This window comes from Alosa sapidissima, chromosome 16 (assembly GCF_018492685.1).
Source record: "Alosa sapidissima isolate fAloSap1 chromosome 16, fAloSap1.pri, whole genome shotgun sequence".
NCBI lineage: Eukaryota > Metazoa > Chordata > Actinopteri > Clupeiformes > Clupeidae > Alosa > Alosa sapidissima.
The window spans coordinates 1,256,085-1,277,294 of NC_055972.1; the positions used below are offsets into that span (position 1 = coordinate 1,256,085).

Here is a 21,210-nt window from a genome sequence, read left to right on the forward strand (position 1 = left end):
TGGCAGTGTGTGAGGATGGTAAGGCACTTCTTATACGCCTCGATCAGAACCCGCTCCTGCACACACACACACACACACAGGAAAGCAATGGCAGTGTGTGAGGATGGTAAGGCACTTCTTATACGCCTCGATCAGAACCCGCTCCTGCACACACGCACACACACGCACAGACACACACACGCACGCGAACACGCGCACAGGAAAGCAATGGCATTGAGACACATTCACAAGAAAAACAGGTGGATACAGACACCACATCGGGTTGGTTGGTTTGTGTTTATTTGTGTGTGTGTGTGTGTGTGTGTGCGTGTGCGTGTGGGAGAGAGAGAGAGACTCACGTCAGAAGAACACCACTCCTGGATCATTGATATGATGTGTGTGAGTTTCATCTGTAGGGTGAAGGCCGCTTCCCACTCCGGTTCCATCTCTATGTGCTGGCCAACCTGCCTGACCACAGGGTCCATACCCTACACACACACACACACATAAACACACACACACACAATCATTAAATACCCTACACACACACATAAACACACACACACACACACACACACAATCATATAAACACACAATCATTAAATACCCTACACACACACACATAAACACACAATCATTAAATACCCTACACACACACACATAAACACACACACAATCATTAAATACCCTACACACACACATAAACACAATCATTAAATACCCTACACACACACATAAACACACAATCATTAAATACCCTACGCACACCATGGAGGTATTATATATATAACTGGAGAGAGTGATTAAGTGGAGTGGTGGAGTGGTGGAGGCTATGCTAGTAAATCCGACCCATTCATAGTCAACACTATATTGAACACTGGGGCTCCAATCCAGCGCCAGTAGTTCCAAAACTGGAAATGACGCATGGACCAACGCTGATTTTTATTGGATATTCTGTAAAAAGAGGGTCGTCCTCCAGTTCAGAGGGTGGCGATAATGCACATACATTGCTTGCCACGTAACAAGAATAAGAAGAAGTTGCTCGAGAATGCGCGTGGAGGCCAAGTGGCGTCGCCCTAAAGCGCAACTCCATTTCATTGGTTAACAGAGGCTCTAATGAATAGCAACTTCATTTCATTGGTTAACAGAGGCTCTAATGAATAGCAACTTCAGTACAGTACAACTCCTCAGAAACGGTAAGATATTTGTATTAAATGCATAGCCTGGAGATCCCTAGGGTTGCATGTTGCCATGGTAGCTCGGTCACACACACTCTTTAAATAAGCATGCAGACCCAGATAACACTGCTCTCCTCCGGTGTTTGATGTGAAGTTGTGTAGTTAATGCAGTCATTCATATGATTGCTAGAGTGTTTGATGTGAAGTTGTGTAGTTAATGCAGTCATTCATATGATTGCCACAGTGTTTGATGTGAAGTTGTAAGGTTAATGCAGTCATTCATATGATTGCCACAGCACAGTGGACATGTTGCATTCTTTCATAGTTAGCTAGCTATATGTAGAGATTTTCAGATTGGTTGGTGTAAAACACCTTGTTTTTTTCAGTGGCAGTATATTATTTATAGGGAGAAAGTCATGGAAGAGTCAGGGAATTTTAAGGTTGGCTTACAACGCGCCTGGCTCCAAACTGCCATGCCAACGCGCCTGGCTCCAAACTGCCATGCCAACGAGGCTGGCTCCAAACTGCCATGCCAACGAGGCTGGCTCCAAACTGCCATGCCAACAAGGCTGGATCTTGGTCGTTGCGGTCAAGCTGCAAGTTTGGTACCCTGGTGCCCCGTGTTGGAGGTTGGGTGGGGTGACTGCTCTCTCCCTTCGCTACGTCTAACTGAAGCTCATTTAATACCTACCCATACCTAAGTCCATTTGCTAATTTAACACCATGAGCGAGCACAAACATCTGTGGGATAGCATCGCTCAACACCACTTGATGGCTTTAGTTTACGCATTAGACACATTGCCCTTCATTTAGAGTAGGCCCTTTAAAGTAGACACTAGGCTACAGCTCCTTGAAATACATCGTATTCACACATATTTCACAACCATTCAGTAGGGCCCATTTAGAGTAGGGCCCATTTAGAGCAGGGGCCATTTAGAGTAGAGTAGGGCCCATTTAGAGCAGAGGCCATTTAGAGTAGAGTAGGGCCCATTTAGAGCAGGGGCCATTTAGAGTTGGGACCATTTAGAGCAGGGGCCATTTAGAGTAGATTAGGGCACATTTAGAGTAGAGGCCCATTTAGATTAGAGGCCCATTTAGAGTAGGGGCCCATTTAGAGTAGGGCCCATTTAGAGTAGAGTAGGGCCCATTTAGAGCAGGGCCCATTTAGAGTAGGGCCCATTTAGAGCAGGGGCCATTTAGAGTAGGGCCCATTTAGAGCAGAGGCCCATTTAGAGTAGAGTAGGGCCCATTTAGAGTAGGGCCCATTTAGAGCAGGGGCCCATTTAGAGTAGAGTAGGGCCCATTTAGAGCAGAGGCCATTTAGAGTTGGGACCATTTAGAGCAGGGGCCATTTAGAGTAGAGTAGGGCCCATTTAGAGCTGAGGCCCATTTAGAGTAGAGTAGGGCCCATTTAGAGTAGGGCCCATTTAGAGCAGGGGCCCATTTAGAGTAGAGTAGGGCCCATTTAGAGTAGGGGCCCATTTAGAGCAGGGGCCATTTAGAGTAGGGGCCCATTTAGAGTAGGGGCCATTTAGAGTAGGGACCCATTTAGGAGTAGGCCCAGTTACCTGCATGCACTTGAGCAGCTCCAGGAATGCGTCCAGTCCTTCCAGAAACTTCTCTCTGAGCTTGTCTGACCATTCAGTGGGGCGACTGATCAGGACGTACCTGCAAAACATGCACAACGCTGTTACACACACGTACTAGAGATCTCCGATAAGGCTCTGCACCCTGCAGTCACAGTCTCACACTCACACACACATGTGTACGTACTTGAGGTCTCCGATGAGGCTCTGCACCCTGCAGTCACAGTCTCACACACTCACACACACACGTGTACGTACTTGAGGTCTCCGATGAGGCTCTGCACCCTGCAGTCACAGTCTCACACCCTCACACACACGTGTACGTACTTGAGGTCTCCGATGAGGCTCTGCACCCTGCAGTCACAGTCTCACACCCTCACACACACATGTGTACGTACTTGAGGTCTCCGATGAGGCTCTGGACCCTGCGGAACTTGAAGGCCTGCTGGGCGGTGTAGCGCTCGAACTGGAATCGGCCCTGCAGGTCCCGGTGGCGCAGGTGGTCCACGAAGGTGCGGATGATGGTGGTCATCAGGTTCTCCTCCGTGATCAGCATGCGCGCCTGGCCAGGTCACGAGGGGAAGGGTCGGGGGTCAACACAACACAGCACACACCCGTGTTCTCACTGTGCGTGTGTGTGTGTGTGAGAAGCAAGAGAAGCTGGAGTGCAGGGTCTTGTAAGGGGTGGATATGGTGGATGAGTGTGTAAGGCAGCTGACCGCTGCGATAGCGTAACAGCTGATGGTGTGTGTGTGTGCGCAGTTTCTGTTATGTACTATTCTGCTTTGTGCATGTGAGAAGCATGAGTGTGTATTATAGTTAATTGTTTGTACGCTGTGTGTGTGTGTGTGTGTGTGTATATTTCGATGTTATTTGTGTGTGAATGTGTGTGTTGGCATAACACACACTGGTTTGGTAATGCTAATGGGAGGTGGTGATGAGTGACGAGTTTAACTCTCAGGAGAGTTCATCTAATGAACACACACTAACAGTAAAATGGCTCATCTGATAAGAACACACACACACAGTTATTCTACTCTATTCATGTTCAATCCACTCATCAGTGTCTGCAACCTTTCAATACTCTATTCTATTCACTCTTTCAATACTCTACTCTATTCACTCTTTCAATACTCTACTCTATTCACTCTTTCAATACTCTACTCTATTCACTCTTTCAATACTCTACTCACTCTTTCAATACTCTACTCTATTAATACTCTACTCTATTCACTCTTTCAATACTCTACTCTATTCACTCTTTCATTACTCTATTCTACTCTATTCACTCTTTTATTAGTGCTCAGATCTCCGTCTACTCATTTATTCATTCCTCCCTCCCTCCCTCTCGTCATACTTTTCCCTCTCTCAATCACCACCCATCCATCCCCCTCTCTCAATCACCACCCATCCATCCCCCTCTCTCAATCACCACCCATCCATCCCCCTCTCTAAATCACCACCCATCCATCCCCCTCTCTCAAATCACCATCCATCATTCCCACTCTCTCAATCACTCACTTTCACCCATTCCTCTCTACTTTCTATCATCCATCCTCCACCCTTCTCTCTCTCTTTCTTTCGCTCTCTCTCTCTCTCTCGCTCGCTCGCTCTCTCGCTCTCTCCGTCTCTTTCCCGCTCTCTCGCTCTCTCGCTCTCTCTCTCTCTCGCTCGCTCTCTCTCTCTCTCTCTCTCCGTCTCTCTCTCTCGCTCTCTCTCTCACGCCGCCATACTCACCAGGGAGGGCACTGTGAACATTTGTACGGAGAGGTCTGTGACCGAGTACTCCCTGTCATGGTCGTCCCTCACATAGTCACTCTGCAAGCGTTCATAGTTCTGACGGGGGTGGGGGGAGGGGGAGAGGAAACAGAGAGAGGAGGAGTGTGTGTGTGAGTGTGTGTGTACTCACCATGGTGGGGACGGTGAAGAGCTGCACTGACAGTGAGGTGATTGACACTAAGCGCTCGTGGTCGTCCTCCATAAAATCGGTCTGGAGGCGCCGGTAATTCTAGACAACAAGGGGGGAGATTCACCTTCCTGTCAACGGCCACCAGGCCCCTCCCACCCCTCCTGTCACAGGCCACCAGGCCCCTCCCACCCCTCCTGAGAATCTGACAGGTACTGGGCATACATCCCCCCTCTCCCCAAATACCCCTGGGCCCATTTAAGAGGGACTATGGGGCAGCAGAACCCAACATATAAACACTCTATCTCCACGGCAACACTCACATGTGGAGTAGGGGACCTCTGACCTCCTCACTAACAGGACTGATTATGTTTACCTGCTTGTTTAGGTGCCCTGTTTCAACAGGACTGATTATGTTTACCTGCTTGTTTAGGTGTCCTGTTTCAACTCAGACTGATCACCCCATTATATTATGTACATTTATATATCACAAGGGCTTGTCAGGTGCATAGTAAAATGTACACATTAATTAGTCTGAATAATAATTAATTAGTCTGAATAATCTAGATTGCTCCCCTGATAGACCCCCACTACCCTCTCCCAGCCTTGCACTAGGAAGTTGCACTCTGATGATGTCATGAGCACAGAATGGCAAAGCCAATGGCAGGCCAGGCACACACTTTTCTGGGTGCAGGTTTGAGATTCCTCACCCCACGTTCTACATCAAGAGCACAGGCTTGCATGGCAAGAGGAGACCTTAGACACCAAAACAGGTCGATCTCTCTCAAACCGTAACCCAGACAACAAAGGCAAGCTTATTTAACATAATTAAACAAAGGCATTTCATTAGAGCATTTCAGTAAAGCAAGTGCTATACTCAAACCAAAGATGAACACATGAAACATTTTCATTAGCAAACATTTTTTACATATTTTCTCCGTTAGTTGTTTAATTGATGGTGAAAGAGTGCTTCACACGCAAGAGCAGAGGTCAGCCAGATGAGAGCAGAGCCCTCGTGAGAGCATCCTGTAGGCTGCTCTGTGATGCGATGAGCGGCTAATCTGGCTTGATCTGGATAACACAGAGCAAGTAGGGCTCAGGACGGGTATCAAGGAGCAACAGGATAGACTTCCTGTTGTAGGACTTCCTATCTAGATTATTGAGTCAGGTGTGTGTGAGCGCGCGTGTGTGTTGACTAGGACAGTAGACGTCTGGGAGGCTGTGCCAAGCCTTAATCAAAACTTCAGGAAGTTAAATACAAACACACACGCACACACACAGAATAAGAAGTTGATACCTATCTGACAAGGCAGGCGTGCGTGCGAGTGTGTGTGGGCTGATAGTGGAGGGCAGAGGCCAACACTCTCTGGATCCACAGCAAGCTCTTCACCTATTGGCCAATCTACATGGCAGGACTTTACGGCCGTTCTGATGTTGTAATTGTACACACACGTCTTGTTTTACACAAGGCAGGATTTTACCCACGTTATCTTGTGGTTCACTAATTAACAGCCTGTAGGGTTGGGGCTTGTTCAGGTTACCCACGTTACCTTGTGGTTCACTACAGCCTGTAGGGTTGGGGCTTGTTCAGGTTACCCACGTTACCTTGTGGTTCACTACAGCCTGTAGGGTTGGGGCTTGTTCAGGTTACCCACGTTACCTTGTGGTTCACTACAGCCTGTAGGGTTGGGGCTTGTTCAGGTTACCCACGTTACCTTGCCCAGGCTGAGAGTCCTGATGCGCACTCAACAGAGAGGATCCCATTTGGGGCCAGACAGGTGGACAGGTGGGTCCTGCTGCAATCTTAGGTGGACATGTCAGTGGTATGGAATGCCATGTTATCACAAAGAGAACCTTCTAGAACTAAGAGGGCCCTTGTGCATTCCTGTGTAATTTATAAAACAGGAATGAGTCTTAAAATAAATGGATATTATTACACAGTAGTATCAGTATTATGTAAAGACTACATTTCCCAGACTTGCCTTGTTCAGTATTATGTAAAGATTACATTTCCCAGGCTTGCCTTGTTCAGTATTATGTAAAGACTACATTTCCCAGGCTTGCCTTGTTCCAGTAGAGAAGACTACATTTCCCAGGTCATGCTTATTTCCAGTGTGAACCCTAATCAGAGTAACTGCATGCCTTTAACTCCGCGTTCTCTGGGGATTCCTTACTGCTATGCAATAGTTGTTCATGTATCCAGCCAGAAGAACTACTAGTGTGTGTGCGCGCTTTATTGCAGGCCTTCAGCCAAAGTCCTTTTAGGCAAGTCCCTCCACTCGGCGACCATATTGCAACGCTTTTTGGGCACTCATCGGGCATCCTATTCAGCAGAAATGTGCGTGCGCAAGTCTTCATGACGCCAACCTTGCTCCAGCGGCGAGTTCACAACACATGATTGGCACAATGTCTTCACAACACACCATATGATTGGCTCAATGTATTCACATGTCGACGTTTTGCCGAGGAAGGAGTGGGACAACGGCCATATTGGTGTTACAAACTAGCCCCTATGCATTTCTATGGAGGATTTTTTGAGTGCTGTGTCTCCTTTTTAGAAAGTCTCTGCATGTGTTCCTGCTGTGAGGGTGCAGGCTGGTCAGTTCTGGTCTGACCAGGTCAGTTGTGGTAGGTCAGTGCTGACGTTAAGGGTAAGGGATTAATGGAAGCAGGCACAGAGCAGGGCGGGGGAGGAGCTTACCTTGGCAAACTGGATGGCAAACAGCTTCTTGTACTTCAGGTCCATGAGGAGACTGCTCATAAGCAGCTGGTGGTACACATTCCTCGCACCTGTGTGTGTGTGTGTGTGTGTGCGCGCGTGTGTGTGTATATGTGTGTGCGTGTGTGTGTGTGTGTGTGTGCGTGTGTGTTGTGTGTTTGTGGTGTGAGAGAGACAGGAGACAGTGGTGACACATTATTTAATCTCTGTTTAAATGTGTACAAAGGTTTGAGCATGTGTGTGAGGTGCGGGGAGTGAGCGGTCTCACCTTTCCACATCTTGGAGTCGCAGAGCATCAGCGTGTCCACTAGAGAGCCCTCACCATCTGGACCCCTCTGGAGCCCAACCTGGCACAGCACCCTCCGCAGCGCATCTACAGAGAGAGAGGGAGAGAGAGAGAGAGAGAGAGAGAGAGAGAGAGAGAGAGAGAGAGAGAGAGAGAGGGAGAGGGAGAGGGAGAGGGAGAGGGAGAGAGAGAGAGAGAGAGAGAGGAGGAGAGAGAGGGAGAGAGGGAGGGGGGAGAGAGGGAGGAGGAGAGAGGGAGAGAGGGAGGAGGAGAGAGAGAGAGAGGGAGGGGGAGAGGAGGAGAGGGAGGGGGAGAGAGAGAGCGAGAGAGAGGGAGGGAAGGAGGGAGAGGGAGAGAGGGAGGGGGAGAGAGAGAGGGAGGGAAGGAGGGAGAGAGAGAGGGAGGAGAGGGAGAGAGGGAGGGGGAGAGAGAGAGAGAGCAGTTGTCTTCATGTCTGGTGTATTGGCCTTATAGTAGCTAGTTTAACATAAGTGAAGGACAGAGGTGCGTTCATATTCCATAACCAGACTAGAACGTTCCCAGTGAACATGTTAGTCTGAACCATCTCAATGGTAAGTGTCCAACTCCTAACATGTTCTCAGAGAACTACCTCCTGTGTGTGTGTGTGTGTGTGTACTGGAGTGCCTGATGACATGTCCCATCCAGCACAAGCTCTGTGTGTGTGTGTGTGTGTGAGTGTACGTGTGTGTGTGTGTGTGTGCGTGCGTGCGAGCGACCCCCACCTGAGTGCCTGATGACGTGTCCCATCCAGCACAAGCTCTGTGTGTGTGTGTGTGTGTGTGAGTGTACGTGTGTGTGTGTGTGTGTGCGTGCGTGCGACCCCCACCTGAGTGCCTGATGACGTGTCCCATCCAGCCGAGGGCTTTGAGTGCAAAACACTGATGTGCCACTACTGAGGAGTGCATTACCTGCACACGCAAGGGCTTCGACTGCCGACTGGTGTTTCTCTGTCAACACACACACACACACAGTAGATCACGGTCATGCGGTGGCTCAGAAGTTAAAGTAGGCCCAGAGCAGAGGCCCTATCCAGCCATTTAACTCACCACAATAATAGACTTGGCCTGCTCACAGAACACACACACACACCATAGCCTAGATCAGAAAACTTACCACAATAATAGACTTGGCCTGCTCACAGAACTGGAAGTCCCCATACCGCACGGACTTCCTCCCCTGGAGGAGAATAACACCACAGCACCCCGTCAACACAGCCCAGATCACACACACACACACCCACTCAATTCTAGGACGCTGAGAGATTAATCCACTTCAAACACACTCTTTTTTTTTTTTATTTACATCAAAAACATCACACACTTACATCTGGAACATATTTACACCTTCCTAACACACAGACACACACACACTCACACTCACACAATCAACTGGCACCTGTCCTAACACAGACACACACCCAGACAGACCGACTGACACACACTCACACACACACACACACAGAGAGAGACAGAGTGGACTCACGTCTCTGTCGACGGTGGTGGCGAAGCTGACGGCCTCCTTCTGTGTGCAGTTGACGGCCTTCTGCAGAGTGTAGATGACCTGCTCGTACGTGTGCACCTCGTCATTAAACAGCATGCAGTAGTAGGTGTCCGCCCGCTCCCTACACACACACACACACACACAGAAAGGGAGGGAGGATTCTTGGTGGTGTGTGTGTGTGTGTGATGATGTATGTGTGCAGATCATGAAATGTCATGTCATGAAATCATGTGAAATGTCATGAACTGGTCATGTTGAGAATGTCTGCGTCAGCCTGAGTGGAACACACTGTGTTCTGCTGTTCTGGTGTGTGTGTGTGCATGTGTGTGGTAACAGAGTGTGTTCACATGGGAGTTCAATGCAGAGATGCATATTCTGAAGGTGTGTGTGTTCGTGTGTGTGTGTGTGTGTGTGTCCATACGGTGGTTCAAGGCCTTGTGGCAGCTCGTCCTCCTTCTCCCAGGTGAGCATGTCGACGGCATACTTCAGCACGATGGAGAAGACGTTATAGGTGCGCGCAATCATGTCTGGAGTCAGGTGGGCAAGGGGGTCCTACACACACACACACACACACACACACACACAGCACGATGGAGAAGACGTTATAGGTGCGCGCAATCATGTCTGGAGTGAGGTGGACAAGGGGGTCCTACACACACACACACACACACAGAGGTCTTATAAACACATTACTGGATAGGTGCTACTTGCTTGATACGCTGAATGATAGAAGCATTAAAGTCGCAAGGAAATATGAGATGGACACACAAAAATAGGGCATAAAAATATATTTCTTCAGTAGTGTTAATCTTTACTCTTTAACTATAAACAACATGAAATTACTGTGTTTAGGCTAATTTACTAACATAACATGACATGAGTGTTGAACACTTCTGCTGCAAGTGCATGTTGTGTGTGATTTCTGTATGCTACTGAGACCTTGTGTGGGTGTGTGTGTGTGTGTGTGAGTGTGTGTGTTTTCTGTATGCTACTGAGACCTTGTGTGTGTGTGTGTGTGTGTGTGTGTGTGTGTGTGTGTGTGTGTGTGTGTGTGTGTGTGTGTGTGTGTGTGTGTGTGTGTGTGTGTGTGTGTATGAGAACAGTACTTATGTACTGACGTGTGTGTGTGTGTGTGTGTGTGTGTGTGTGTGTGTATGAGAACAGTACTTATGTACTGACGTGTGTGTGTGTACAAGAACAGTGCTTATGCACTGACCGTGTGTGTGAGAGAACAGTGCTTATGCACTGAACGTGTGTGTGTGTGTACGAGAACAGTGCTTATGTATGGACCGTGTGTGTGTGTGTGTATGAGAACAGTGCTTATGCACTGACCGTGTGTGTGTGTGTGTGTACGAGAACAGTACTTATGTACTGACATGTGTGTGTGTACAAGAACAGTGCTTATGCACTGACCGTGTGTGTGAGAGAACAGTGCTTATGCACTGAACGTGTGTGTGTGTGTGTGTACGAGAACAGTGCTTATGTATGGACCGTGTGTGTGTGTGTGTGTGTGTACGAGAACAGTGCTTATGCACTGACCGTGTGTGTGTGTGTGTACGAGAACAGTGCTTATGCACTGACCGTGTGAGTGTACGAGAACAGTGCTTATGCACTGAACGTGTGTGTGTGTGTTTTTTATTCATAAACTTCCAAGCTGTGGGAACTCTAAAAAAGCTTCTACACACACTTCACCGCAGTACTTCCTTCAGCTGTGTGAGACACTAGTGGTTGGGGCAGTCCCATGCCAAACCAGGCTAAACCCAGTCCCAGGCCAAACCAAGCTAAACCAGGCCAAACCCAGTCCCATGCCAAACTCAGTTAAACCAGGCCAAACCCAGTCCCATGCCAAACCCAGCTAAACCAGGCCAAACCAAGTCCCATGCCAAACCAAGTTAAACCAGGCCAAACCCAGCTAAACCAGGCTAAACCCAGTCCCATGCCAAACCAAGCTAAACCAGGCCAAACCCAGCTAAACCAGGCTAATCCCAGTCCCATGCTAAACCAGGCCATACCAAGCTAAACCCGTACCTGCACTCAGAAGGGGTTAAAAAGGTGACATATTTCCAGTGTCATATTTCTTGGCAAGGTCTGCGCTCCCTGAGAATGTCACGTCTAACCATCATCGACACATGGGAAATATAATGCAAACCTGAAATAACTTGTGAACAAGCAATAACTTTCCATGACAACATTAAACTATTAGGCCGAGGTAAATTCACAATCGCACTCAGTGCAGATTCTTTCACAAAGCAATTAAAAATGGCCAGCTGTGGGAACATGAATTTGCCAGTTTTTAAGCTCACCTCAGCAAGTCTCATTTAACCCACCGAGGGCAGAAGAAAAGTAGCCTAACAATGTGATGTTTTACCTCGAGTCTATAGTCAGAGATACACTTTAGAGTAGAATGCGGCATGTTTTTGTTAGCAAACATTTTCTTATTTTCCTCCAAACCAGGCCAAACCCAGTCCCATGCCAAACCAGGCCAAACCCAGCTAAACCAGGCCAAACCCAGTCCCATGCCAAGTCAGGCCAAACCCAGACCCATGCCAAACCAGGCCAAACCCAGCTAAACCAGGCCAAACCCAGTCCCATGCCAAAGCAGGCCAAACCCAGACTCTCTACCTGCTGCTGCCAGGGGACAATGGTGCTGTTTCTACTGACGCAGCTAAGAGGCCAAAGCTGCAGGAGGAAAGACAACCGACTGGGTTACTGACAGGCTGAGGGACGACTAGCAGAGCCACTACGGAGGTGTGTGTGTGTGTGTGTGTGTGAGTGTGCGCTCACCTCTTGAGAACTGTCGCTGATGTTGGCTGGTGTGCATGTGCATGTGCGTGTGTTGTGTGTGCGCACTCACCTCTTGAGAACAGTCGCTGATTCTGTGCTGGTGTGCATGCGTGTGTGTGCGCGCGCTCACCTCTTGAGAACTGTCACTGATGTTGGGCTGGTGCGTGTGTGTGTGTGTGTGTGTGCGTGCGTTGTGTGTGTGCGCGCTCACCTCTTGAGAACTGTCACTGATGTTGGGCTGGTGCGTGTGTGTGTGCGTGTTGTGTGTGTGCGTGCGTGCGCTCACCTCTTGAGAGCTGTCGCTGATGTTGGGCTGGTGTGTGTGTGTGTGTGTGTGTGCGTGCGCTCACCTCTTGAGAGCTGTCACTGATGTTGGGCTGGTGCGTGCGTGTGTGTGTGCGTTCGCTCACCTCTTGAGAGCCGTCGCTGATGTAGGGCTGGTGTGTGTGTGTGTGTGTGTGTGTGTGTGCTCACCTCTTGAGAGCTGTCACTGATGTTGGGCTGGTGTGTGTGTGTGTGTGTGCTCACCTCTTGAGAGCTGTCGCTGATGTTGGGCTGGTGTGTGTGTGTGCGCACGCTCACCTCTTGAGAGCTGTCGCTGATGTTGGGCTGGTGTGTGTGTGTGTGTGTGTGTGTGCGTTCGCTCACCTCTTGAGAGCCGTCGCTGATGTAGGGCTGGTGTGTGTGTGTGTGTGTGTGTGCTCACCTCTTGAGAGCTGTCACTGATGTTGGGCTGGTGTGTGTGTGTGTGTGTGCTCACCTCTTGAGAGCTGTCGCTGATGTTGGGCTGGTGTGTGTGTGTGCGCACGCTCACCTCTTGAGAGCTGTCGCTGATGTTGGGCTGGTGTGTGTGTGTGCGTGTGTGTGTGCTCACCTCTTGAGAGCTGTCGCTGATGTTGGGCTGGTGTGTGTGTGTGTGTGTGTGTGTGCTCACCTCTTGAGAGCTGTCGCTGATGTTGGGCTGGTGTGTGTGTGTGTGTGTGTGTGTGTGTGTGTGCTCACCTCTTGAGAGCTGTCGCTGATGTTGGGCTGGTGTGTGTGTGTGTGTGTGTGTGTGCTCACCTCTTGAGAGCTGTCGCTGATGTTGGGCTCGTGTTTCTGACAGTAAGGACCCTCCTTCCACGCCTCCGTGTCTCCACAGTCGCAGAATCCACCGCCCCCAGAGGTAGTCATCTGCGCACACAGACACACACACACGGACAGTTACAAACACACACGGTCAGTAACACACACACACACGGTCAGTAACACACACACACACACGGTCAGTAACAAACATACACACACACGGTCAGTAACACACACACACACGGTCAGTAACACACACACACACACGGTCAGTAACAAACATACACACACACGGTCAGTAACACACACACACACACACACAGGGACAGTTACAAACACACACGGTCAGTAACACACACACACACACGGTCAGTAACAAACATACACACACACGGTCAGTAACACACACACACACGGTCAGTAACAAACATACACACACACGGTCAGTAACACACACACACACACGGTCAGTAACAAACATACACACACACGGTCAGTAACACACACACACACACACACACACACACAGGGACAGTTACAAACACACACGGTCAGTAACAAACATACACACACACGGTCAGTAACAAACACACACACACGGTCAGTAACAAACACACACACACGGTCAGTAACAAACACACACACACAAGGTCAGTAACAAACACACACACACACAGTCAGTAACAAACACACACAGTCAGTAACAAACATATGTGCCCCTCAACCCCAAATCACAGGTGAATGCAACTCTCTGATACTCTCACACACACACACACACACACACAAGCAGAGGAGTAAAAAGCTAAAAAGGTAACAAATTATTTAGTTATGAGCCAGAAGAAGAATTCATGTACACAAATTGTACACACACACACACACACAGGGAGTCAGCTGCTTCTGACAGTGAGGTTTCCTGATCGGAAGAAAAGAGCCACTTCACAATCAGACATGTGTCTCTCTCTCTCACACACACACACACAGTTAAATCCTGACAAGAGCAGACACAAGAGCTAGCTGTCACAAACAGACACACACAAACACACACACACAACTGCTGAATACATAGTAGAGGAAACATTGGTGTGAATTTATAGTGTGTTTTCACTGTGTGTGTGTGTGTGTATTTATAGTGTGTTTTCACTGTGTGTGTGTGTGTGTGTATTTATAGTGTGTTTTCACTGTGTGTGTGTGTGTGTATTTATAGTGTGTTTTCACTGTGTGTGTGTGTGTATTTATAGTGTGTTTTCACTGTGTGTGTGTATAGTGTGTTTTCACTGTGTGTGTGTGTATTTTTAGTGTGTTTTCACTGTGTGAGTGTGTGTGTGTGTATTTTCACTGTGTGTGTGTGTATTTATAGTGTGTTTTCACTGTGAAAATGGGATGTTGTTGTATTCCAAACAATAAGCCAACAGTGGTGGAAGGGCATTACTATGGTTAAATCTCACTATAATCTCCTAGCTGTGCGATATGTCCCATTCCAACCCACTGATTTGATTCGTGTTCTTGCCGTCCACTAGGCCATTCTGCTGTGGCGAGAACAAAACAGTGATGTCACATGGAAAGGGTGAATTGCGAGTTACCCTCATCCTTCTAGTTGTGTGCCACCTTCATTTAAGTGGACACTGGCTGGCTGTGTGTGTGGTTCGTGTGCTTCCCTAACTGGGCAGTGCCCAATACACAAAGACTGGGTTTGTAGAGATGGGCGTTTCTACCTGAGACAGATCGGCTTGGCTAGCTGTGTGTGTAAACCTCTGAAGTGCAAGACTAGCTGGTGTGTGTGTGTGTATTATCCATCGTCATGGTGACCCACTGACCACTAATAAGATCAGAGCTGATCCTGCGGGCCTCATCGCGCCAGCAAACTCACAACCATATGGTGAAGATGTATGTCTAGTGCACACACTCACACACACAGTACGCATGCACAGAGACACAAACACGCACAGACACACACACACACAGCACACATGCGCACACACAGCACGCGCACACACACGCACACACACGCACACGCACACAAAGCTCTCCCTTCTCGGTCTCCTTCCAGCCCTCACACACACACACATTTCACTTGTCCATCTGATTTTAAACACAAGCCAGTTGGCAGGTGAGTGTGACACAGTGACCTTTACGTCACTCAGGCACTGATACGCACACACACAGAATGCATGTTATTTACTTACACACACACACAGAATGCATGTTATTTACTTACACACACACACAGAATGCATGTTATTTACTTACACACACACACAGAATGCATGTTATTTACTTACACACACACACAGAATGCATGTTATTTACTTACACACACACACAGAATGCATGCTATTTACTTACACACACACACAGAATGCATGTTATTTACTTACACACACACACAGAATGCATGTTATTTACTTACACACACACACAGAATGCATGCTATTTACTTACACACACAAACACACACACACAGAATACAAGTTATTTACTTAAACACACACACACACACAAGTTCAAATACAGCATTGCAACACTGAAAGTTATGTGCAGTCCACTGTTTGTGAAGAGAGAGAGAGAGAGATGTATCAAGATGTGTGTGTATGTATCAAATGTCTTACCCTGTAGCGGTGTTCTTTATGCACGCTACCCAGGAAACACTGCATGCACAACACACACGTGGGGTCTGCAGCACACTCCCTGTGAAACAACAGACACACACACACGTACATTAGTCTGATACAGCTTGATTAGCATGTCCAGGTAGTTCACACAACCCAATAAAGGGTCACACACAGGACATGAGGCCACACACAGGACATGAGGTGCGGGCCGTCTCTACTATGGCATCACACTTCAAAGTACACCGTTTCCGCTGCTCTGTAGAAATCTGATAAGGAGCAGCAGTGTTCAGTGACCAGGAGGGACCTCACAGCAGTGAGTTTCCACACACACACACACACACACATTTCTACACTTACACAAACATATATCTGCTGTACACTCGGTTCAACACACACATCCACTATATAATTGAATCAATAGAATGTATATAGGAATATATATTCTTGACCTGTGGAAGATGTCCCCTAATATGCCACTAGCCTAGCGTAGAGATAGCATTTCCACCCCTAACAAACCACTAGCCTAGCCTAGCGTAGAGATAGCATTTCCACCCCTAACAAACCACTAGCCTAGCGTAGAGATAGCATTTCCACCCCTAACAAACCACTAGCCTAGCGTAGAGATAGTATTTCCACCCCTAACAAACCACTAGCCTAGCGTAGAGATGGCATTTCCACCCCTAACAAACCACTAGCCTAGCGTTAAGATAGCATTTCCACCCCTAACAAAGCACTAGCCTAGCGTAGAGATAGTATTTCCACCCCTAACAAACCACTAGCCTAGCCTAGCGTAGAGATAGCATTTCCACCCCTAACAAACCACTAGCCTAGCGTAGAGATAGCATTTCCACCACTAACAAACCACTAGCCTAGCGTAGAGATAGTATTTCCACCCCTAACAAACCACTAGCCTAGCGTAGAGATGGCATTTCCACCCCTAACAAACCACTAGCCTAGCGTAGAGATAGCATTTCCACCCCTAACAAACCACTAGCCTAGCGTAGAGATAGCATTTCCACCCCTAACAAACCACTAGCCTAGCGTTAAGATAGCATTTCCACCCCTAACAAAGCACTAGCCTAGCGTAGAGATAGTATTTCCACCCCTAACAAACCACTAGCCTAGCCTAGCGTAGAGATAGCATTTCCACCCCTAACAAACCACTAGCCTAGCGTAGAGATAGCATTTCCACCACTAACAAACCACTAGCCTAGCGTAGAGATAGTATTTCCACCCCTAACAAACCACTAGCCTAGCGTAGAGATGGCATTTCCACCCCTAACAAACCACTAGCCTAGCGTAGAGATAGCATTTCCACCCCTAACAAACCACTAGCCTAGCGTAGAGATAGTATTTCCACCCCTAACAAACCACTAGCCTAGCCTAGCGTAGAGATGGCATTTCCACCCCTAACAAACCACTAGCCTAGCGTAGAGATATGCTGTAATCCAGATTCATGGTACAGCCCCCGCCCGAGTTGGAAAGTGTGAAATCTCCCAGATGCCTCGCGACATTTCACCAAGACACGCCCCCTTTTGTCCCACTCAGGGCTCCTGAGACACCAAGCAGGGGTGCGCTTCCCAAAACTAGATTTGCTCACTAACAAATGCAATTTCCCATTGCCAACCAACTCAGTTGCTAAAAGGTTAGCACCCGCACCCTAGAATGACTCGACAAACAAAGATGGCTGCCCCCATAAGTGATGGTAGATGAGATGCATTTTTTTTGTATTTGTACTACATTGGTCGTTTTAATGTCGATTTTGAAATGCTCTTACACATTTTATTACATTGCTGCTTTAATCCGGTCTGAATGAGTGTGTGTGTGTCTTCATTTCATGTAACAGAACACCAATGACCATGTGGTGAACCACGTTTAAAGCAAGCTGTGCACATTTCTTAGTCTGTGTTTAGGGATTTGACACACTGTGGACAGGTTTGATAAAAGCAAAGGCTGCAGGAAACGTTTATTTTTTATGTTTAGTGTCTGATATATCATGGAGAGGTTTGGATAACACAAGAGGCTACTAAAAGGCACTACTTCAAAAGACTACAATGAAATGAATAAAGGACACACATAAGAAAGCAGGTAGGTGTGTGTGTGTGTGTGTGTGTGTGTGTGTGTGTGTGTGTGTGTGTAGAGTGACTGAGCTGAGATCTTTCTGCAGGAGAGCAAAGAGCACACAGTGGAAAAAAAACTGTAGAGGAAAGAAGAAAGGATCAGAGAAGGGGAACAGAAAGAGAAGGAGCAACAGGAGAGGAAAGAAGAAAGGATCAGAGAAGGGGAACAGAAAGAGAAGGAGCAACAGGAGAGGAAAGAAGAAAGGATCAGAGAAGGGGAACAGAAAGAGAAGGAGCAACAGGAGAGGAAAGAAGAAAGGATCAGAGAAGGGGAACAGAAAGAAGGAGCAACAGGAGAGGAAAGAAGAAAGGATCAGAGAAGGGGAACAGAAAGAGAAGGAGCAACAGGAGAGGAAAGAAGAAAGGATCAGAGAAGGGGAACAGAAAGAGAAGGAGCAACAGGAGAGGAAAGAGTAGAGAGAAAGGAGGGATGGCGAGAGAAACAAGAGAAAGAGAAAAGAGAACGAAATTGGAGGAGAAAGAAAGAGAAGGGAGGGCAGAAAAGAGAGAAACGACAGAACAGAGAAGAACAGGGAAATGGGAAATGAGGAGAGAGGAGAGGAGAGGAGAGAACAGGTCTCAGAGAAAAGAGGAGAGGAGAGGAGAGAACAGGTCTCAGAGAAAAGAGGAGAGGAGAGGAGAGAACAGGTCTCAGAGAAAAGAGGAGAGGAGAGGAGAGAACAGGTCTCAGAGAAAATGAGAAGGGAGGAGAGGAGAGAACAGAACAGGTCTCAGAGGCTGCTCACACACTTCCTTAAGAGATTACTGAGAATTAACACAACCACAAACATGACCTAATTCAACCCTCAGTGTGTGTAAGAGTGTGGATATGTCTGTGCCTGTTGCCTGCAGGGCTCTACACTAACATTTTTTTTCAGGAGCACTTGTGCACCCAAGTAAAAAAAATTAGGAGCACAGACAAAAATGTGGGCGTACAGTCAGTTCTGTACTTATCTTACACATAATCTAACATTACACTGCAGCTAACAGTTAAACATGCCAGTGCACCAGTTGCGAATATTAAAAATGACTGACCATTTAGGCTACAGGAAACAGGATTTTAAAGATCAGTGCCTACTTTATTTTCAGTCTGTTCTATTTTCCTACATTTTGTTAATGTAAAATAATATAATACATTGCCATATTTGCATTTAGCCTGTATATCAAGTATCCTGCCAAATGTAGGCTAATTTATTTATTTGTGAATCCATCTATAGCTAATCCAAATATGCCCATGGTGACCTATCTGACTGTCTAATACTACTACTAAAACAGTCAATAATTTTATCTTCCACAAAACCCAACGTAGGCTAATCAAGGATATACGTTTTATACTTTTAGTTTTTATTTGAAATATCTGCATTGATGGGGGCAGTAGGCAAACGTTAGGCCTACTTTCGCTTTGCACTTCAGCTTGTATTCGGTGTAAACAAACAAGCATGCGTGGAAGCCTGGAGTTGTCAGTGGCATTCTACCTTTGAATAAAATGGGATATAATATTACGGGAGGCTACTTTTGTGCCGGTTCGCTACAGCTATATTTTGCATATTGCAGCCAATACGTCAACTGCAAATCACTGAATGCTATGCAAAGTTGCAAAGGGGAAAATGTGAGGATAGTCTTCTTTGCGCCCAGTGTACAAGTACGACGTTCCAACCAGGTCTTCGTCAGATAGGCCTACACCATTACCTGTTGCAATATGTCTGTGTGCATTCCTACATTACGTCTATTTCTTTGATAACATGATTTGCTACCACGTACTGTTAACAATAAGCCGCTATTATTATTAGGACTCAACACACTTTGGTGGTATGCTGTGGGCTTTAATTAGCGGTCTACATGCTATGACAAATATTACTAGTAGTACTGACCGAACATGAAATAGATCGTTTACAAGTTATGGTAATGTTATTCTGGCGTGAACATTGCGCTTTCATCACGTTAGCACCCTATGATTACAGCTCATTATGTCTCGTCAAAATGATTACAGCTCGTTATGTCTCAAAATTCATTGATGAAGGAAGGTTTGCTTCATCACAGAGAACCATAGTCATTTTACTTAGGCTAGACTAAAACATAAGAGAAGAACTTGGCACTAACCATGTAGTCGTGTTTTCTATAGCATATTCGTTAACCTGTCGTTTAAAACTCTTTAAAAATGTTGGGATATGTCTGCAAGGTGTTTAGCCAAGTTCCATGCGTAGCCTACTGCTTTTAAATGACTTTGAAACATATTTCACAAACGGTCCTCTGTGTACCTGATGGCTTGCCTTCACTATTCGCGATGTATACGAAATAGTTGCAAATTTCACTGCACCTTTTGTTTTATCCACAAGGCCTAGAACTGTCGGCAAAGAACTATGTTGACGTTGGCTGCGCCCTCACTCACTCAGAGCTGCCTGCTTGACACGCCCACTTGCCTAGATGCGTGCAAGGAGCAGTGAGAGCAGCAGTTCACACAGACACAGAACCTGATTATTTTAATAAAGTTTCGATTCTAAAAACGTTTGAAATCGTATCGTTTTTTGCGTGAAGGCATCGTGATACCTTTTTAGTATCGATACACCGTGCAACACTAGTGTGTGTGTGTGTGTATATACACATGTCACTAGTCACATAGATAACTGGGATATGTAATCTTGCTATGACATAATGTACTAAGCCAGGACAGCTGTAAGTGCAGAGGAGGATTCAGGAAACATGGGCTGTGGTGACAGAACAGGTCAGGTAGCCTCAGAGGTCAGAGGTCAGGTAGCCTCAGAGCAGTGTTGTGCCAGTTCACAGCTTTTCTGAACTAGTTCAAGTTCAGTTCATACATGCTCAAAGTGAACAGTTCACGTTCAAAGTTCACAATTTTAATTCTGAACTAGTTCAAAGTTCAGTTCATTTTACTTTTTTCGTGAGATATTTAAATAAATACTTTTTTTCACACTACGAGCAAATCACTATACGTTCTTTGAAGCTGCTCATTAGAAATTTGCTCATGACACTGCAATTGTGGGTTTCTTACCAGGTGATGAAACTTGCAGCAGTACAGACAAGGTAGACCAGTTCTATACTTAGTGCAATGAAATCCAGCCCTCGGCGCTCTCGTCGTTGCCTGCTACGCGGCGTTGCTATGCCTACCCCGCTCTGCTGCAATTCATCACGGGTAACGTTGTGCGGAAGCCAGTATGCTATTCAACTATTCTCAGCCAGACACTACGTTGCCCGCAATGCATTGCGCACACAATGTCAAAACCATTTCTGTCTGGTGATACATGATTTAAGCGGCACCAGCGAGAATACAGGAGGGAGGAACTTTCTCTCGTTGCGTTTCAAAAGAGAAAACAGATGTCACTCAGTTTTCAATGGAAAACAAATTCCAACGTTCATTTACAGTGATGTCTGCCGTTCATGACACATAATGTGAACTAATTCACGTTCAAGTTCTTTATTAAAAAATGTGTTGCGT

The 21,210-nt window shown here is 46.9% G+C and overlaps 1 protein-coding gene across 6 annotated transcripts in view; it reads right to left on the minus strand.

The window, feature by feature from the left end:
- ubr2 (ubiquitin protein ligase E3 component n-recognin 2) overlaps nucleotides 1–21,210 on the minus strand; it is a 58,157-nt gene that overhangs the window by 30,624 nt on the left and 6,323 nt on the right. For 2 of the 6 annotated variants that reach the window (XM_042066797.1, XM_042066798.1), the window contains exons 3-15: nucleotides 15,634–15,712; nucleotides 13,022–13,132; nucleotides 9,597–9,727; nucleotides 9,158–9,296; nucleotides 8,789–8,851; nucleotides 8,502–8,622; nucleotides 7,637–7,741; nucleotides 7,351–7,439; nucleotides 4,653–4,751; nucleotides 3,142–3,305; nucleotides 2,726–2,825; nucleotides 339–467; nucleotides 1–56 (exon numbers count right to left, since the gene is read on the minus strand). The exon at nucleotides 1–56 is cut by the window's left edge and continues 128 nt beyond it. In XM_042066797.1, coding sequence (XP_041922731.1) covers nucleotides 1–56; nucleotides 339–467; nucleotides 2,726–2,825; nucleotides 3,142–3,305; nucleotides 4,653–4,751; nucleotides 7,351–7,439; nucleotides 7,637–7,741; nucleotides 8,502–8,622; nucleotides 8,789–8,851; nucleotides 9,158–9,296; nucleotides 9,597–9,727; nucleotides 13,022–13,132; nucleotides 15,634–15,712 — 1,386 coding nt within the window. Of the gene's footprint in view, nucleotides 57–338; nucleotides 468–2,725; nucleotides 2,826–3,141; nucleotides 3,306–4,480; nucleotides 4,580–4,652; nucleotides 4,752–7,350; nucleotides 7,440–7,636; nucleotides 7,742–8,397; nucleotides 8,427–8,501; nucleotides 8,623–8,721; nucleotides 8,747–8,788; nucleotides 8,852–9,157; nucleotides 9,297–9,596; nucleotides 9,728–12,245; nucleotides 12,285–13,021; nucleotides 13,133–15,633; nucleotides 15,713–21,210 lie in introns of those variants that run through there. The other 4 variants (XM_042066796.1, XM_042066800.1, XM_042066801.1 and 1 more) reach the window with 4 other exon arrangements.